At 42.0% G+C, this 19502-nt stretch overlaps 1 protein-coding gene across 4 annotated transcripts in view; it reads right to left on the minus strand.

Moving 5' to 3' along the window:
• Positions 1-19502, minus strand: part of PRDM2 (PR/SET domain 2) — a 52697-nt gene that overhangs the window by 7741 nt on the left and 25454 nt on the right. The window contains exons 6-7 of one of the 4 annotated variants that reach the window (XM_053400527.1): positions 17056-17182; positions 217-324 (exon numbers count right to left, since the gene is read on the minus strand). In XM_053400527.1, the coding sequence (XP_053256502.1) occupies positions 217-324; positions 17056-17182 (235 nt within the window). Of the gene's footprint in view, positions 1-216; positions 325-6737; positions 6800-17055; positions 17183-19502 lie in introns of those variants that run through there. The other 3 variants (XM_053400530.1, XM_053400529.1, XM_053400528.1) reach the window with 3 other exon arrangements.

Here is a 19502-nt window from a genome sequence, read left to right on the forward strand (position 1 = left end):
AAAGTTGCTTTGGAACTCTTGTGCAACAAACCCCACTTCCCCTAAAGGTTGGACTTTTTGAGGAAAAATGACCTGGAAAGTGTGGAATATTATGTGGCTTTGATGCAACAGTTATCTAACCTCCCTACAAGCAAATTGGAATGAATGCTCAATAAACAGATAATCTGGAAGCACCTTCTCTCATTTTTATATGCACACATACAGACGCACTCTTACCTTCCTTAGGCTCCTTCATGTCGGCAGAAGTTAAATCCAAAACAGTTTTCTGCTTTTTATCAGTTGCTTTCTTTCCTTTGTTTTTAGCCTCCTGGGATTTTTTCTTCCCTTTAAAAAAAACAAAAAGGGTGGAGAAGAAAAGAAAAAAGACGTGACAATTTGTTTTCATTGCTTTGACTTCTTTTAAAGGCAACATCTCCAAAAACAATTGAGAGGCAGTGTTTATCTCTATCTCTCTTCACTGCAAATTTCATAAAGAAAAACAAAAGCATAGGAGAAGGAGGGGGGGGGGGACCAAAACCACCACAGCACAAAACCAAAACCATCAGCTCAAATTCACAATACAATAAATACATCCATCTTTCCATATTGGAAAAATGACAAACTTCCTTCCAGAGCTGAATGGTTACTCAAACTGACAGAATACGTGGAATTAGCCTCTCTTTCAAAATAAATAAATAAATAAATAAAAAATCAGAGACAAGCCTGGATAAGAGTTCATTTTAGAATAGAATAATTTATTTGAAAAGTAGTTGTAATCTAAGCACAGTAGTTGCCTTTGAATTATTTGTGTAAATAATGTATATGAAATAAAATGAAATCGAAATAGAAAAGAGAATTTTTACAAAATAATAATGATAAATTAAAGTAAGATGCTTATTATAAAAGAAATATGGAGAGGATGGGAAGTCATAGGTTTGTGTAGAAAACACATAATTGAACTTGTATGCATTTTTTGTGAACATGGACATTCTTATTGGACTGATTGAAATGAAGAAAATTATGTGTTGTACATATATGGAAAACGAACAATACTGTAAAGCATTTAAAACTTAAAATACAATAAATACATCCATCTTGGTTATGTATGCCATAATGAAGTTGGTGTTTACAGAAAGTACATTCAAATGTAGCAAAAGCATTACGGTCTTCGGACCATTGCATGTTCCTCTCTTTTTAAACATTCTTTTAATTTCAGTATTGGTTACTTTTAATTTTGAAACTAATATCAAGTACGTTAGAAATATTGTAGCCATGCATACAGAAATGAACAAGAAAGTAATTCTACCAGCATCACAAGAGGGAGCCTTCAAGACTAACACATCTATTATGGCATAAGCTTTTGTGTCACACATGTCAGCAGATGCTTGATCATGCACCTGATGAAGTGGCCTGCTGTCCACAAAATTTATTATGCTGCATTCAGTTTGGGGTTCTTCTTTTTTTTGGCAAAAATGTGGTGCTGGTACTCATCTCAATAAAAGCACTGACTGTGCCAGCACAAAATGGCTGCTAATGGGCATAAGAAAGAGGTGTTGTTACTCTGTACCAATGAGTACCATCACAAAAAGCTCTGTTTTTAATAGATTTGTTATTATTTAAGGTGCCAAAAGATTATTTGTTGTTTCTGCTGCAGCAAGAGAAATTGTTCCACTAGTACCACATTTAAGAATACTATCTTATTCCAATAACGCACTTCTTCTCAGCACAGAAACCTTCCCAAATCTCTCTAGATTAAATCTTTCCTTCACGAATATAAAAGAAAGCCAGTGAGTTTATATATGTCTCTTAAACACGTATACAGTGGTACCTCAGGTTAAGTACTTAATCCGGAGGTCCGTTCTTAACCTGAAACTGTTCTTAACCTGAAGCACCACTTTAGCTAATGGGGCCTCCTGCTGCTGCCACGCTGCCGGAGCACGATTTCTGTTCTTATCCTGAAGCAAAGTTCTTAAGCCAAGGTACTATTTCTGCGTAAGTGGAGTCTGTAAGCTGAAGCATATGTAAGCTGAAGCGTATGTAACCTGAGGTACCACTGTACCTCCTTGACTTTTCTGCCATTTTCCAAAATTTTGACACCTCTTACTGTATTTTACTCGGAGCTCTGAAGACCCACACATTCTTCACACCCAATTGCAACTACAGTACAGTTAATGAGCTGCACACTGCTTTGCTACCACTTGGGTTATCTTTCTCTATTATTATCACTTAACAAAATAACAAGGGCACAGCATGAGATCGAATTAAGGATCAATAGGTTAACTTAACAAATGTCCCCCAAAATCTTTGGTCTGTGGGCACCCTCAATACTTGTTTAAAAAGTCAGCTATGATGGTTGCACCTCCATCACCTAGCCCTATTACTACTATAAATTTTGTTTAAGGAGATATGGTGCTAAGTACCTCATATAAATTATATGTTTAGGATGACCAAATTGGTTTCCAAATTTCTGGAGATATTGCTTAACACACACAAACACATAACAATAAGACACTGTGTAAAAGAAAAGACACATTGTAAAAGCATAGTGTAAGTGGAGCACAACAGCAGGCTACTCATGGATCACAGCATGAACAGACATTTGTAGTGTCTAACCTGGGAAAATAACCATCACCCACCTTGCAGAACTATTGTAAGGATTTACAATTTTGTGCGCAGGTGAAATGCAAAATATTGGGGTTTTTCCCTTACAATTTCAGCTCCTTCCTATTATAGATCTTTCCACGTTCAACTGAAACAAGATCAGCAGCAGACATAAGCCTGTTTATAATTCTGACCTATTTTTTTAAAAAATAATAATAATGACTGCATATTTTTCAAGACTAATTTAGGATGCAACACAGCTAATGGCATGAACTCGATGTAAATTTCACACACACACACTTTCTGTTTACAAGGGACAGTCACTTATTTTTGGTCCCTTTCCTTGGTAAATCATCTCCCCAGTTTTTGCTTTTATGGAATAAAGGTAAAGGGACCCCTGACCATTAGGTCCAGTCGTGGCCGATTCTGGGGTTGTGGCGTTCATCTTGCTTTATTGGCCGAGGGAGCCGGCGTACAGCTTCTGGGTCGTGTGGCCAGCATGACTAAGCCGCTTCTGGTGAACCACAGCAGCGGACGGAAACGCCGTTTACCTTCCTGTCGGAGCGGTACCTATTTATCTACTTGCACTTTGATGTGCTTTCAAACTTCTAGGTTGGCAGAAGCAGGGACCAAGCAACGGGAGCTCACCCAGTCGCGGGGATTAGAACCGCCGACCTTCTGGTCGGCAAGTCCTAGGCTCTGTGGTTAAACCCACAGCGCTACCCGCATCCCATTTATGGAATACTTTGTGTTGTGTGTGTGTGTGTGTGTGTGTGTGTGTGTATGCCCAGTGTCACATGCAGGTGAGCCTCTGCCCTTCTTCAGGGCCTGAAGATAGGGGGCTGTGTCCTAGATACTGTGGTGAGTTTTGGAGGCATGGGGAAGCTCAAGCCCGGTGAAAAATGAGGAACTTAGATCACCTTTTCCCCATGTCTGGAAAGAGCAGGGTTGGTGGTCCACTGTACAATTTTATTTAGCTACCCATGACCAACAAAAAACAAATTTGAGACTCGGCCACCAAAAGGAGGTTTGATAATCTCTGTCCCTTCTGACTGTATACTTCTCATAGGTCAAATGTGGGCTAATACTGGGCATGCAACTAACTCCATGTAATTGCTACTCTGTTCCCTGTTTACTGATGGGAAGTCTGATTCTCTTCTCAGCGACTCTCACAAACCCATCTTGAACTTCATCCGAGATGCTCTCTCATAGGCTTAAGTTGCTTTATAGTACTGATCACTTAAGTTGCTTTATAGTACTGATCACTTTCCTTCATCACCGTTCATCATGCACTCCGTACTTTGCTGCCGGTCTGTGTTCCCAACTTTCTATATTTGATTTGCCTGTAATAGCCTCACGAACAAATCACTGTAGTGAAATCTAATGTGAAGACCGGGAGTGGAGCTGAGTTCATGTTATTGGACCCACAAACACTGCCCACTGGCCATGTTGGCTGAGGCTGATGGGAACTGGAGTCCAACAATGTCTGGTTCTCCACATCCCCTGGGCTAGACCTACCTCGCAGAACAGTTGTAAGGCTATAATAGGGTGCGAAGGGAAATGGCACATGCAACTTGGGAGTTCCTTTGAGGAGCAGTTGGGTAAAAATTCTACTAATAGGCTTGGAAATGAAACAATACCAGAGATAAGTGGCTCACCTAAAAGTCTCCTAATGAGACTCCTAGCTGCAAACACTCGCTCTGGAATTAGACCTGAATGACCTTAACACGGAATTACCCTGGAAGAGGCGATTCAGCGTGCAGCTGCTCCCGCTTACTAAAAACAGCCAGGATGACAACTTGAGAGCAAATGTAATTTTAGATCCACTGGATCAGAGTCCTAGGAGCAAACGGAAACGTCCAAAGCTTTTCAGTGTCCACTGCTTCAGCAACTTCCATCACTTTTCAAACTGGTTTGCACAGGCTTTTTCTGTGTTTCGCAGAGAAGTAACGTGAGACCTGCCAAATCTTTTTCTCCCAGCCAAAAATATCCCCTGATTTCTCTAGGACTATGCCCCTTTGGACCCTGATAGCCTGAAATACTGCACCCAAAAGGTTCTCCAAAGTATCTGATCTGAAAGTAACAATAGTGTAAAAACGTTGAAACTGCACAAGTCAGACTGATGGAATTTGCCGAAATGGCAAGTTTAACTAGCAAAATTACGAGATCAAGCCGAGGGAAATTTTTAAGGAGGATTGGAAATTGTTTGCAGATTGTTAAAAAATATGTAAACATGTGAAAAGGCAGGTAGCTTTAGAATAAGAACAGCAGTAAAATTTATATCTGAAAACAGTGTGGAGAAAATAAGGCATAGAATTACAACATGCAGCATTAATTGGAAAATTGAGGAAACCACCAGGGAGAGAGTCCAAAGTTATTTGGTTGTAATTTGGAAAGTGTTGTAATTTTTTTGAAATATATAAATATTTAAGAAAATATTTAAGAAAAAAAAAGCTGCACAAGTCAGAACATTCTGGACTCCGCTTTGCCAACTTACACTTAACAGAATTTGGATTATTTCTACTTCAACCTTTAGAGAGTCTGGAGGAAGGCCGCTGTAGTTTACAAACTTCTGGAAAAGTGTGACAGGGCCAAGAACTGTGGAAAATGGACCGTGAGCTATGCTGAGAGTCTCCTAACTGCAGGCTTCCAGCAGCTGCATTTAGACCTCTCCTAATAATTAATAAAATCACAGCATGCAGAAGAGCTGCTTCATTGGATGACCTCAGGTTCCTAGGATTATGAGGAAGAAACCCTTTCTCCAAACCATGCAGTATTTTCTACACGTTTATCACCCTCCTCTTTTGCAAAAACTATGTTATCTTTATTCTCCCAGACCTTTTAGTTCATACTAGTTATATTATATTGGTTCTTTGTAAAATTCTTGCACTCTCCCAGCTCACTTGTTGGTTTGACACTGGTTTTGTATTGATTTTAATGCAGCTTGCATTTATGCTGGCCTAGCTTGGTTTTTGTGTGTGTGTGTGCTGGTTTATGAAGTTGGGTTACTGAGTTTACACTACTTATTGTATTTTCTATTTGTTATGAGTCTGTAAACCAACCAGAGGAATTCATCGACAGGTGGTATAAATACTGACGAATAAATCAGTAAAACTCTAAAGGACTATCTCATCCTGGGCAATATTACCTGGTTTCCCGCCAGATTTTCAATAGAGGCCCTACTTTATTTCCTACCCATTATAACTACAGCTGAGTAAAACAACAAGAAGAAAAAGACAGTCTTCTCAACCAGGCGATCTCCCTTTATATTGGAAATTTGTCTGCCCCCTCTCTGCTGGCATTCAGAACACCAGGTAAAAACTGCTATTCCAGCATGTTTTAGGAGCAGGTAGTATTCATATCTACGTGGCTGCCATTTTTACTTGCTGTGCAGCATTTATTTTAATTACTTATTGGCATTCCATTTTAACTCTTTGACTATCAGCAAACTTCCAAGTGTTGTTTTCATTTATTACTACCTTTATACCCCACTTTTCCTCCAAGGAGCTCGAGGTGGCAGGCATGGCTTCCCCCACTCCCCATTTTATCCTCACAACTGCCCTGCAAAGTAGATTAGGCTGAAAGTGTGACTGGCCCAAGCTCACCCAGTGAGCTTCGGGGCTGAGTGAGGGTTTATTTGTACCTTGGTCTATCAAGTTTCGTTCAGACATTCTAACAGCCGCACCAAATTGTCTCTCACATGTCACAGGCGAGGACAGAAAAGGTGGGGAATGAAGATTTAAATGACACAACAGGCAGACAAATCAACATCCTTAGTTTGGCAATCTTGACACCAGATAGGAAAGTTGGGGAGGTGAACACCCTTTGCGTATTTACCAGAGGAGCTAGAAAGAGGCAATATTTTTTCAACTTAACATGGAGAGTCACAAGCAACTTATGACAAAACAAGTCACTCAAGTTTTTCAGTTTCCCTCCCTCTTTGCAGAGGGAACTCATGACTAATGAAACTTTGGGTCCTTGGCATTCTACACCAGTTACTACGACACGGCTGAAAACTTCTGTGTTGTAGCTGCAGAAGGCAATGCTGTTGCCTCCTGTGCACGGAATAGCAATTCCCACCTGCCAGATGTTTTGTGGCTGCTACGCCCCAAAGCCTGTTAGGAGCCTGATAGAAGCACACGAGTGAGTGCACTTACCATCAGGTTTACCGAAGGGTCCTACATGCCTGCGCTACCGCCGGCTGGATCCTCCAGTTGGTCTAAACAAGAAAGATATAGGAATGAAACCACAGGGGAAGTGGAATGAGAACAGTGAAAGAAAGAAAAAAATGAAAACAGAAAAAAGTAGAACCAAACAGGTTTATGCTCTGTCAAAACAGAGAAGAACAAGACCACATGAAAGGAACAGAAAATAGCCAAGAGGTTAAAAGGATGAGACAAGGAAAGGTGGAGGGTTTTCTCTAAACCTGCGCAGATCCGTTTTGGGGCCCATGCTTCGGAGTAGCCCCTAAATAAAAATCCTAATTAAACAGGAAAGGGGGGGAGGCAGAGATGCAGACAGGCTCTTGTGCTCCCCATCCCACCTTGCTGACAGACTGCCCCCTCTTTTAACAGCCCCAGATCCCTCTGGGTGGACCTGAGCCAACCCACAGCTGCCTCAACCCAATCCGGTTGAATCCCAGGTCATCCCAAAGCTGTCTGTGATCCGTGATTTGGCCGGATCTGGTGCACAGCCCTCGCTCTTTCTCTCTTTTTAAATATAGCCTGTGGATACAAGGATGGGGGAATGATGTAGCTTTCCATGTAGAGCAGGGTTCCTCATCCTTGGCCCTCCAGATGTTTTGAGACTACAATTCCCATCATCCCTGACCACTGGTCCTGCTAGCTAGGGATCATGGGAGTTGTAGGCCAAAAACATCTGGAGGGTCAAGGCTGAGGAAGCCTGATGTAGAGCATACCAGGTTCAATCTCCAGGTAAGGCAGGGAGGGGGAGGAGGTGGGGAAAACCCTGCCTGAAATAGAGTTTGGAGAGTTGCCACCATTCAGTGTCAACAAGGCTAAGTTAGATGGACCAGTGTTTATGTTGTCTGGAGTTGGTGCAGCCCACTGGACCTAGGGTGCAATAGAAACTTAGCCAGGTCTCTCTGGGTGGAATCTGGAGCAAGGCATGCTCCCATGGTTTCAACTGCCTCCTCTGTAAAATGGGATTAATAGTGGTCTACTTCTGCTGAAAGGCTTAATGATGTAGAAACAGCAGTTTGCACACAATGTTGTTGTTTAGTCGTGTCCGACTCTTCGTGACTCCATGGACCAGGGCACGCCAGGCACACAATGAGTGGTCTCTAATACTATCCCTGTGTCAAAATATTAGATGGGTGGCAAAGAGCATCTTCAATGGCATTTAACTTAACTTTACCCTCATTGATTTGTTTGTTTTACTGATTGCTGTTTATCCATTTGTTTTATCGACTGTGTGTGCTACATGTTGCCATTTTTTTAAATAAAAAAAGTAGTGTAAGTTTTATCTTGCTTTAGTTTGTGGGCTGTTTATGCAAGAAACTTTAGGAGTGGACCTTATTATTTTTTTAAAAGTGGGAAAGCAGCAGATGGGTATTTAAAAGTAAGTGAAGAGGTGGAACATACTTCATTTGGTCCTACTTGCAGCATCCTACAACCACGATGACTGCATGTGACTGGGATGTAAGCAGCTGACACAACTCAGCCAGAGCTGGGATGTCAGAATGAGGTTACAGTCAATTTGGTTACTGTGGAATTTTGGAAGTTGCAGATTGGGTTTTGATGCACAGTCACAATAACAACCTAGGAGGTGGCAAAACCGCTCCTGGGCCCTTAGACAATAGACAGCAAGTGGGAACTGCATGAAATATTTTAAAAATTCTCTTACAAGAAGAGGGGAAACAAGATGTCAAGGAGAAGGGGCTCTTTCCTAGCCTTCCTCCAGAAGTTGTTTTCTACGGCTGCCTTCAGATGCAACAGGTTAAGCGAAGGAGCCAAAGCACTCAAGCTGAGCACTCCCTGCATTTCCCACAACCTTTCTGCACAGTTTAAGAGGCTTTGTTTCAAGTTACACTGCATTCAGAGGCCAGGCTGGCTTTCGAGAAGCAGGAAGCTGCTCAGAGAGCTGTGACACATCCTCCAACAGGCTGCCTGTTCAGTTCTGTCCCTGCTGGCATTTCTAGAAGCAGGATAGGACAGTTTTGTTTGGGCATGCTTCAGGTTCTTATGTTTCACTGCAAGGAGGGGGGCAGGGGGAGTTGGGTTGCTTTTAAAGGATAGCTTTGTTTTGTTCTTATTTGGCTGCAAGCTGCTTTGAACCCCACTCCATTTGTTTAAAGAGGTGAAAAGGTGTATGCAAATTTAGCAAAGTAAACAAATTAAGTATTACAGCAGTGGGAAGCCAAGGCACAGGGGCATCTACAAGAGATCACTGCATTTGGTTTGGGGAGCGCTATGACACCCATAGCGTAAGCTATATAGTCCATCCCTGACTCAGGGACATAACTAATGCAAACCCACCTGGACCACCATATTAATTTGTGGACACTGCAAGTGGAAAAAAAAGATGCTGATAAATGAAGGAACCGTCAGAAGATAAAAAAAAAAAAAGCATGACTGAAACTAATCCTTTTTGTTTTGTTTTTTAACGGACAATAAAATAAGAGAGATGTTATTGCTACTTTTCCCAAAAGGGGGGAAAGATGAAGTTGTTACACTGTAACTCCTATTCTTGGAGCTGAATTGTTGCCACACATTTTGATGGCCAAACAGATTGGGGTATTTGGTGGGAAAGTATAAAGGCAAGATGAATGATTGGGGATGGGGTGGGGGAGAATAGGAAGAAAAACGAGGAATCACAGCTTGAAATGGTAAAAACGGATCGTGGGGGGAAACCTCTTATGAAACATTCAACCATACTGCTACAGTCAATTCACGCTTTGGCAAATCTTGTACAGCCAAAATGCAAAGGTGGTAATGAGAGCATTCCTAGTGTGTTTGACTGGATTATTCAATGATCAACACCATTGGGGCTGCAGAATACAGAATATCCTCAGGCATCTGCAGGAACCACAGCTCTGACAGACGGCCACACAACCTCTGTTCAAATACCTGCAATGAAGGAGGGTTCACTGCCTTCCCCGGACAACCTGGACGAAGTTAATGGACCACTTATGTCCATGTACCATAGTTCAGGTCCTACTGTATATGAATGTATAATAATAGTACAGTGGTACCTTGGGTTAAGAACTTAATTCGTTCTGGAGGTCTGTTCTTAACCTGAGGTATCACTTTAGCTAATGGGGCCTCCCGCTGCCACCGTGTGATTTCTGTTCTCATCCTGAAGTAAAGTTCTTAACCCGTGGTACTACTTCTGGGTTAGCGGAGTCTGTAACCTGAAGCGTTTGTAACCCAAGGTATAACTGTAATAAACTTTCTTGACGAGCCACACTTTAATGATCTTGCATTATACTGAATATCTTGCACACCACCTCAATATTTTACATGACTTGTCAGTACATGTATACTTTTATAAATAAAAATTAAAGTAAACTCATTTCATAGTGCTAAAAATTTATTATGCGTTCAACTAAATGTATGACACTAGTAGATCGTATTAGGTTACAGAATCTTCCAAAACCAGTTAACTTTCAGGAACAAATTCAGTTCTGGAAGATACTGAATTCAATATAGGCTGCAGATCCATGGCAGAGCAGCTGTTCTGCATGTAGAAGGACTCAGATTCAATCCTGCCAACATCTCCAGCTATGACTGGGAAAGAGCACTTGTCTGAAACCCTGGAGAGTCACGGTAGAATCTACTGAATATAAAATATTGTGCTAGACCGACCCATACACTGCCTTGGAATAAGACCGTCTCATTTGTTCCTAGCTAGAGAGCAATTTTAGACAGACTGCATTCACTGCTGGGATTCCAGACCCTTCCCCACATCACAAACTACTTTTAAATCGCCTTTAGTTGGAGAGGGAAAAAACCACTTTTTTTTATACAGACTTGAAACAAGTCCACAACCTACTTTGGCACAGGAAACTAACCAGCTTTTCAGATCCTGGTCACACTTTGTAAAGTGAACTGTGGAAGCTGGTATGAATAGCCCTAGAAGTTTTCAAGGCCCCGGAGGGAAGCTTATGGAACTATTCCAGGAGGATTACATAAGCCCTTCAACATCTTTTGAGCCCAGCTACAGTATATTCAGCGCCTGACACATTTACCTCAGCACCTGTTAGTATGCCTATTAGCAAAAAAGCAGAATAATTGTCATTTTCCAGGCTCTCCTCGAAGTCATGCCCCCCTCCTCAAAAACCCCAGAATACAATGGAGCAGTTGTTCCAGCTGGGAAGAGCGGTATGCTTGGATAGCTTGTTATCAAACTACCTCCAGACTTGTAGATCACTTCGTTAAGAGTCTGTCTTGACCCATGAAAATACCCCATGCAGAACCATGGCAAACTGTTCTGGGAGAATCGAAGCAGAAACTGGAAGATTTATATTAGGAGTCTGGTGGAAATGCCTCCAAAGAAATTGCATGTTCTTTATCATTCAAGTTATGGTCCCGATATTGATCTCCCCACACCACAACAGGCCAGAAGAGAGGTAAGCTCTCTTACCCAGGTTTCATTCTTGACTAGGAACGTAAGACAAACATAAGACTAAGAACATAAAAAGAATGCTGCTGGATCATGCCAAAGGTCTATCTGCCCCAGCTTCCTGTTCTCACAGTGGCCAGCCAGATAGATGCCCATGGGAAACCCACAAGCAGGAGCTCATACAAGAGCCTCTCCCCATCTGTGCTGCATGTGAACTGGTGCTCAGAGGCAGCATGCTGCCTTCTTGACTTACTGTGTCTGGGCTACAGAAAAACCAAAGGCCCATCTAGTCCAGCATCCTGTTTGCCGCATTAGCCAACCAGATGCTTCCTGGATTCCCAGCAGCTGAGCCTGAAGGCAAAAGCCCTCCCACTTGTGATTCAATGGTACACTGCCCAGGAATGTGGAGGATCTACAACAGCCATCATGAACCAACAGCTTGTTGATAGACCTCTTCACATCGCTGAACTAGTCTAATCCCATTTTAAAGCTAGCTAAACTAGAGGCTGACATCACAAACAAATTCTGCATATCTACTGTGTGTTGTGTGAAGTGGTGAAATGGTAGAAACCTAATTCATTTCTGAAAACTTTTCTTTTCAACCTCCAGCTAGGCATGCCTGCTCTATGTAAACTTGGGAAAGTGTGTATGGCCAAAAGGTTTCTAACATTAACACACAAGGCCATTGCATACAATTGCAGAGGGCCTTCTTGGTACTGGCGCCCACCCTGTGGAACGCCCTCCCATCAGATGTCAAGGAAATAAACAACTATCTGACTTTTAGAAGACATCTGAAGGCAGCCCTGTTTAGGGAAGTTTTTAACGTTTGATGTTTAATGTGTTTTTAATATTCTGTTGGGAGCCGCCCAGAGTGGCCAGGGCAGGGCTCAGCAACCTTTTCCAGCCATGGGCCAGTCCACTATCCCTCAGACCATGTAGTGGGCTGGACTATATTTTTTTTTGGGGGGGGGGGAATGAACAAATTTCCATGCCCCACAAATAACCCAGAGATGCATTTTTAATAAAAGCACACATTCTACTCATGTAAAAACACACTGATTCCTGGACTGTCTGCGGGCTGGATTTAGAAGGTGATTAGGCCACACTCGGCCCGCGGGCCTTAGGCTGCCTACCCCTGAGCTAGGGAAACATAGCTAGATGGGCGGGGTATAAATAATACATCATCATCACCATCACCATTATATAATAAACAGAGGTGCTCTCTGTAAGTAAAAACAAGCATCTGCTGCTGTGTGTGTATTGGTTGTCTGAGATAACACTGGCACCATGCTTCACACATGGGGCTACAACTTGGGATTTTTATGCACATGTATTATTATTATCTGTGGTAATGGGCAGAAGTTTATTGCTATGTATACATTCAAGGGCATGGAAATTTTCGTCAGAAGGTGCCCCTGTGCTCTGTATTACCTTCAGTGTAAGAATGTAAGCAAGGCCTGCTGGATCAGGCCAATGGCCCAGCCAAGTTGGCATCCTATTCTCACAGTGGCCAACCAGAGGCCTATGGGAAGCCTGCAAGCACAACTCAAGCACAAGAGTAAACCTCCTACTCCTGGCATTTCAATAACTGGTATTCAGAAGCACTACTTCTTCCAACTGGGAAGGAAGAGCACAGCCATCATGGCTTGTAGCCACTGGTAACTCCTCAACAAATTCATCCAATCTTCTTTTAAATCCATCCCAGTTGGTGGCTATCACCGCCTCTGTAGAAGTAGAATGACTACTAGGCAATATTTTATTCATTTAACAAAATTTGTAGTTGTAAATAGAACTTTTAATGTTAGAAAAGGTTATATCTATATATCTATATATCACTATACCAGTTTTAAAAATTAATAAATGAACAAAACCAACAGTTACAAATATACATTATAAACTAAAATCACAGATTAAAATACATGTCAGCTTTATCTGTCTCATTAGACTGACTATTTTCTCTCTCCTCTGTTGGAAGTGCTATGCCTCTAAATACCAGTCGCTGGGAATCACAAATGGAGGGACCGCTGCTGCATTTAGGACCTACTTACAGGCTTCACATGGCCAACTGGTTAGAAAGTGTGAGAACAGGATGCCTGATCCAGCAGGGCTCTTTTCATGGGGATTTTATTTTATTTCATATCCTGCCCTTCCTCCCAAAGGAGCCCAGGTATGCTTAAGTGTCAACCTTGAATTTAAAAAGAGAAACAGCTTGAAATTTGGGAAAGGACCATTCCTCTTGCTTTGCATGCTGAAGCTCCCAGGTTACATGCCCTGCTTGAAACCCTGGAGAGCTGCTGCCAGTCAGTGTGGACAATACCAGTCTTGCTTTGTTTTTAGGAGAAGAACCATAGCTGTGTGGTAGAGCATCTAATTTCCAGTCAGGAGGTCCCAGGTCAAATCCCAGGCATCTCTAGATAGAGCTGGGAAAGAAATCTCAAAGAGCTGCTGTGTGAAATCCCAAAGAGCCACTGCAGGTCAGTGAAGATAATGCTGAACCAATGGTCTGACTCTGCACAAGGCAGCTTCCCAATTTCCTAATAGCTGCATCAGCAACAGAAATTATACACAGGACAGAGAGACACAGAGCAGCTTCTGAGGGAGTTGCTTCTAATTTAGTTACTCTGGGAAAGAACGGGGAAACAAACTGCCGATGTATTTTCCAAGGTTAAGTGGATTCACTCAGATATGGTCATTCCTTTGCTCCCAACTCCAGGTGAATTCCAGTTGGAGGCCCAGGCTTCAAAACAGCAACCAAATTGATTCTGCACATGCAGCCATTCCTAGTTTTCAAAAGCATTCTTTTTTTAAAAAAACCAGAACAACAAACGACAAAACATGGCAGTTTTGTAAAGACAAAATAAAAGTAGAGAGGGAAGTCACCCAACTTATTGTCCTATAAGCCCAATATTGGTTGATGTGTCTGCAAGGGTTGGGGGTGGCAACCCATAATGAATAATTATTCCCAGATTCTTCCCCCAACACACACTTCTAAGAAAGCTTGCAGTGTCTGGGACTTTTTAATTTAGAGAAAATGAGAGTAAGAGGTGACATAACAGATGATTATAAAATTATGCATCGCATAACAAAGTGCATAGCAAAATGTTTTGCTCCTGCTCTCATAACCCATGGACATCCATTGAAGCTGAACATTGGAATATTTGGGGCAGAAAAGAAGCAATTCTTCATACATAGCAAACTATGGAACTTGTGATGGCTATCAACTTATGATGGCTTTGAAAAATTAGACTAATTCATGGGGAGGAAGGCTATAGTTGGCTGCCAGTCATGACGGCTACGCTCTGCCTCCATAGTTGGAGAAAGTAAGTCACATCTAGTTATTTCAATGGGTCTACTCTAAGTAGGACTAGTACTGGAAGCATAGGCTGTAGCACTGCAGTGGCAGGGGACTCAGTGGGGACTGTTTTGAAATTTTGATCCCAAGCGTTGCAGCCCTCAAGTTTTTGACATTCAAGCTGGCTGAATCAACTCAGCTGGGACTAACTGCCATTTGGTACCTCCTTCCCCACAAAATGACCCCTTCCACTGGGTTGCATGGGCAGAGGCAAAGTGCAAACAGCAAGGCCCTCCTTTATTAGTTGAGAGAACCTGACCATTTGACACTTCCCATCTCCTGGAACAGTCTTATGTAAGCTTTGGAGGACGAGGCTATCAATGGCTACTAGCCATGATGACTATATTCTATCTTCCCTGTTGGAGGCATTATGCCTCTCAATACCGGCTGTTGTGACTATCAAGTGTAGAACGGGCTGTTCCACTCAGGACCTGCTTGTGGGTTTCCCATTTAGGCACCTGACTGGCCACTGGGAAAACAGGATGCTGGACCTCTTGCCTGATCCAAGCAGGGCTTTTCTTATGTTTTCTTTGTATTAGCTCCAGCAACTTCACAACTAATAAGGCTGGTGCCATTCCCAACATGGGATTTGCTCACCTGATCAATGGGATTGTTTCAAAGTTAGTGAACATAAGATGACATCCTCCGTTTTTGTTCTTAGACTGAGGATATTGTAGACGCCAACTCCTATCAGACTTGGACAACATGGCTAATGACAAGGGACGATGGGAGCTGGAGTCCAAAACATATGGACTCCTTGATCCTTCTATGAACATCTGATCCTTGATCCTTCTATGAATCAGTGGCCAAGTGGGCTGGCTTCACCCTGCCCTTCCCCCCAAACTAGTGTGAAGTAGATAAAGGCACCAACTCACTCTGTAACATTATTGCTCCTGGAATGTGGATCCACTACTAATACTAATTACTACTAATATTAAAAGCAGCAGCAGCTTTCTTGTTAGGACTGGATACATATATAAAGCCTAGAAGCACATTTTCTGGAGTAAAAAAATAAATAAACATTATGTTAGTCCTTCTCAAGAGTCATACCCTCTTAAGCTAACAGACATGACTATCTTAGGTTCATTAATTTCAATAGGTCTACTCTAAATAAAACTTAATTTAATACAACCTCAATTACTCTGGACAGTATATTAAGAAATATTCTGTTTCTTCTGTCAGAAATGTGCAGAAGTTAGAACTCAAAGGCACCTACATCTTATCACAGAAGTTCGGCGGTACAATAGTAAAACCTATATTTTAGCCACTATCTAAAACCACATTTAAATTAAAAAAAAACAACAACAATGTATTTTTTATTCACAATGATGCTGAAGTATTTTATTTGCTTACAATCCCAAAACCAAATGAGTTTCTTCCTTCTCACCTGTCTTGTTATAGTTTCTATCAGAATAACTTGTTTGATTCATTACAAATTGAAACATGTCCTTAATATGTACACATGGAGGCCTTGTTTTTCGTTTCCCTCTCTGAATATAGACTGATCTTTTCCTTCCCATTAATTTCAAAAGCAGCCCCACCCGCAATAAGAAATTTAAAATTAAAAAACACAAACTACAGGCCTAGTTTTCTTTAGTGCAGTGCTGCAAACAGTAAAGGCATAATGAAGGAATAAATGCAAATGCCGTGTCTTGATGAGTCATCGCCCAAATTTCAACACCACTCTGAAATAAAACCCTAAATGCAACCTGTCTGAATTCAATACTTGAAATTCTCCATGCACCAAAATGTCATTTGCTACCTAAACTCATGACAGTTAACACTATTGGGAGGCAATATAAAATGTTTGCAGACTTCCAAAAATAAAATAAAAAATGCAGTGCTTTTTAAATCTTTTTAAATCATTTGCGGAATCCATCTGCTGGCACAAAGTGCAATAAACAACAAAGGCAACTAAAAATACTTCCACGGTGTTAAAAAAAGAGAACCATATCGTTTTCCCAACACGTCTGATAAAGCAAAAACATTAAAACCTTAAAAACTCAGCTTGCCAGCAGGTTATTTTTCTCCTTCAAGTTTTAACTAACTTCTGGTTTGAAAAGGACCGACACAGCAGAGAAAGAACTGTCAAACCCCCCCCCAAAGGAAATTGATGTGACCGTTCTACTCTTTGATCGAATGAAAGGGGGGTAGAGGGCAGAGAAAATATATATATATATATATATATATATATATATATATATATATATATATACACACACACACACACACACACACACACACACACACACAACTTTAACTGGAAGCTGTTTAAATTGAGGAGGCAAGCACCAGAGCTTGGGGGGGGGGGGAAGGTCATACAGACATACTTGCTGGTATGACACTCCCTTCAGTGAGAAAGTATTAGGAGTGTTTCTTAATCCTACAAGCAGGAACTGGGGGGGGGGTAAGGAAGGAAGAGAAGAAGAAAAAAAGTTTGCCTTTTTTCACGCCACTCCATGCCACGCACCCCACCTTGGACTGTTCCTTCACAGAGAGAACGGGAGAGATGGGAGAGAGAGGGAGGCGAAACTTCTTACCTTTCTTGGTTTTCGGAGAGTTCCTCTTGCTGCGATTGCTGGCTCTCTCCTCTTCGATAGCAGCTGCTATCTCTGGGTTGTCTTCCCCATTGTACCACACCAGGAGCTCCTCGCCTGGCTCAATTGGCTGGAGGAATAAGAAGAGACAAGCAGGACACCAATCAAGAGGAAGGTTGTTAATAAAAAAAAAAAAAAAGAGGGGGGGAGGGAGAGAGACAGAGACAGAGAGAGAAGCAGGCTCAGGGCCAGAGGGCGTGGAGCTTGCTGTGCGGATCACAAACAGCTGTACTCTGCACTAAGAACAGATTTCCTAACTGCCTGCCTGGCCAAACAGGAAGGACTCTTTAACCCTTGGTGGCTTGTGCAAGCGCAGCGTCACAAGGGAAGGAACAGAAGAGAGGAGAGAGAGAGAGAGAGAAAGAAAGAGCGAGCCAGTTGCACCACACCCCTCTGCTGGAAGGAGGATTGCATTTATCCAGCACATTAGCATGACTTGCACATTGCACTGAAACTCCAGCTTGCTTTATGGCAGACTGGGAGAGAAGCAAGCAAGCAAAAAAGGCGCAAGAAAACACACACCTCTCCAAATGGCGTCAGCTCATTTCAACAGGTTTTTCTCAAAAAGGCGAGGAGGAAAAATGAACAATGCATTTGAAAGGAAACAGAATCTTTCACATTTTATTTTAAACATCTCAAGGATGTTCGTGTCTGACCTCCCATATTTTCTGCTGTTACAAGCAAGCAGCTCAAGCGTAATGATCAACACACACAGAAGGGATTTAAAACAAATATGATGACGATTCTAAAAACTTCGGCAACAGAATGGTCTTCTCTTAAGAAACAGAATAAGCCCCCTCATCTATTGGGGAAAGGACATTCCTCTAATGGGACACCACCACTAAAATGTCCCTTCCTCCAGTTCATCCCTCCCTCTGACTTTGATCTTAAATTTCAGGTGGATTCATAAACAAGAGTCCCAACAATTATCTATGACCTTGGCATCTCTTTACACATCAAGTCCACCCCCCCAACAACCTCTTAAGACTTGATTCATGTATTAGAGATATTTATTTCCCTTCTACAACAGCACCCTCCCTGCCACAGCAATATAATAAGATCAAAATATACAGTGCAGGAAAAAGCCTAGCAGATAAAAGTACCCAATTAAACACAGGGTCAGTTCAGTAAAATTGATCAACCCAGCAAGCCAAACGCCAAAGAATGCAAAGGAACGAGGCTCTCTCTCTCATGCTACTGGCAGGGCAGAACATAGACACACACCCACTCACAGATTGCAAGGACCAGCTTTTACAGAGGGGTATAAAAACTATTTTGCAAGGCCTTTATTTGGCTTCTTCCCCCTGCTTGGATTAGCTTCACAACAATTATTTGCAGTAAATTAGGCTGAGACATAGTAACAGGTCCAAGGTCACCCAGCAAGTAGGCCTTGAAGCCCAAGATTTCCCGCCCCCCCCACCCCGCCTGCAATTGGAGGTAGCTGTCAGAACATTTGTATATCTAGCTTACCAGACCTAAATCAGCCTTTAACAACTTGGTGCCCTCCAGAAATTTGAGACTACAGTTCCCTGCACTAAAGCAAATGAAGACTGCTGTATCAGTTTTACTGCCCACCTTGTCTGTCTTTGCTTTTGAGACCAGTTAACTGACTGTACTGATAATATCATTATACACTGATAATAACATGCATTTTATTCATATCCGCTAGCCTTTTAATAAACATTCAGGTGGGGATATAAAAGTAGATTGCAGAATCAAAGAATGCAAGGGACCACAAAAGATCACTCAGCCCAACCTCATGAAAGTGTAGAAAAGCTCTTACTAAAGTGCCTCTTAACATATAAGTGAACACATGTTGTAATTTCCCTCCTACAGATACAAGAACCTTTTCCAGCCAGTAATGATGTGATGTAATACCCAAGTACATTTACCTCTGATTCCTTACCCTGTACAGTGGTACCTCTGGTTAAGAACTTAATTCGTTCTGGAGGTCCGTTCTTAACCTGAAACTGTTCTTAACCTGAGGTACCACTTTACCTAATGGGGCCTTCCACTGCCGCCACGCAATTTCTGTTCTCATCCTGAAGCAAAGTTCTTAACCCGAGGTACTATTTCTGGGTTAGCGGAATCTGTAACCTGAAGCATCTGTAACCCGAGGTACCACTGTATGGAAATTGTATATATTGGGTTGTATTGGATACTAGTACTACTCAGAATAGATTCACTGAAATGAATGGTGCTGGCCACTGATTTCAATGTATCTACTCTGAGGAAACCCTAGTTGGCACAACCCATCATATATAAAAGCTGAAAGCTCTGTGACTTTTAATATATATATAAAAAACTTGAGCACTGAACTTTGATTTCTGCAGCCCCCACTCTGAAACCTGGTGCAGGAGACTATGCAACAAGGAATACATACTTTTACA

The sequence above is a fragment of the Podarcis raffonei genome, chromosome 8, assembly GCF_027172205.1.
Source record: "Podarcis raffonei isolate rPodRaf1 chromosome 8, rPodRaf1.pri, whole genome shotgun sequence".
Lineage (NCBI taxonomy): Eukaryota > Metazoa > Chordata > Lepidosauria > Squamata > Lacertidae > Podarcis > Podarcis raffonei.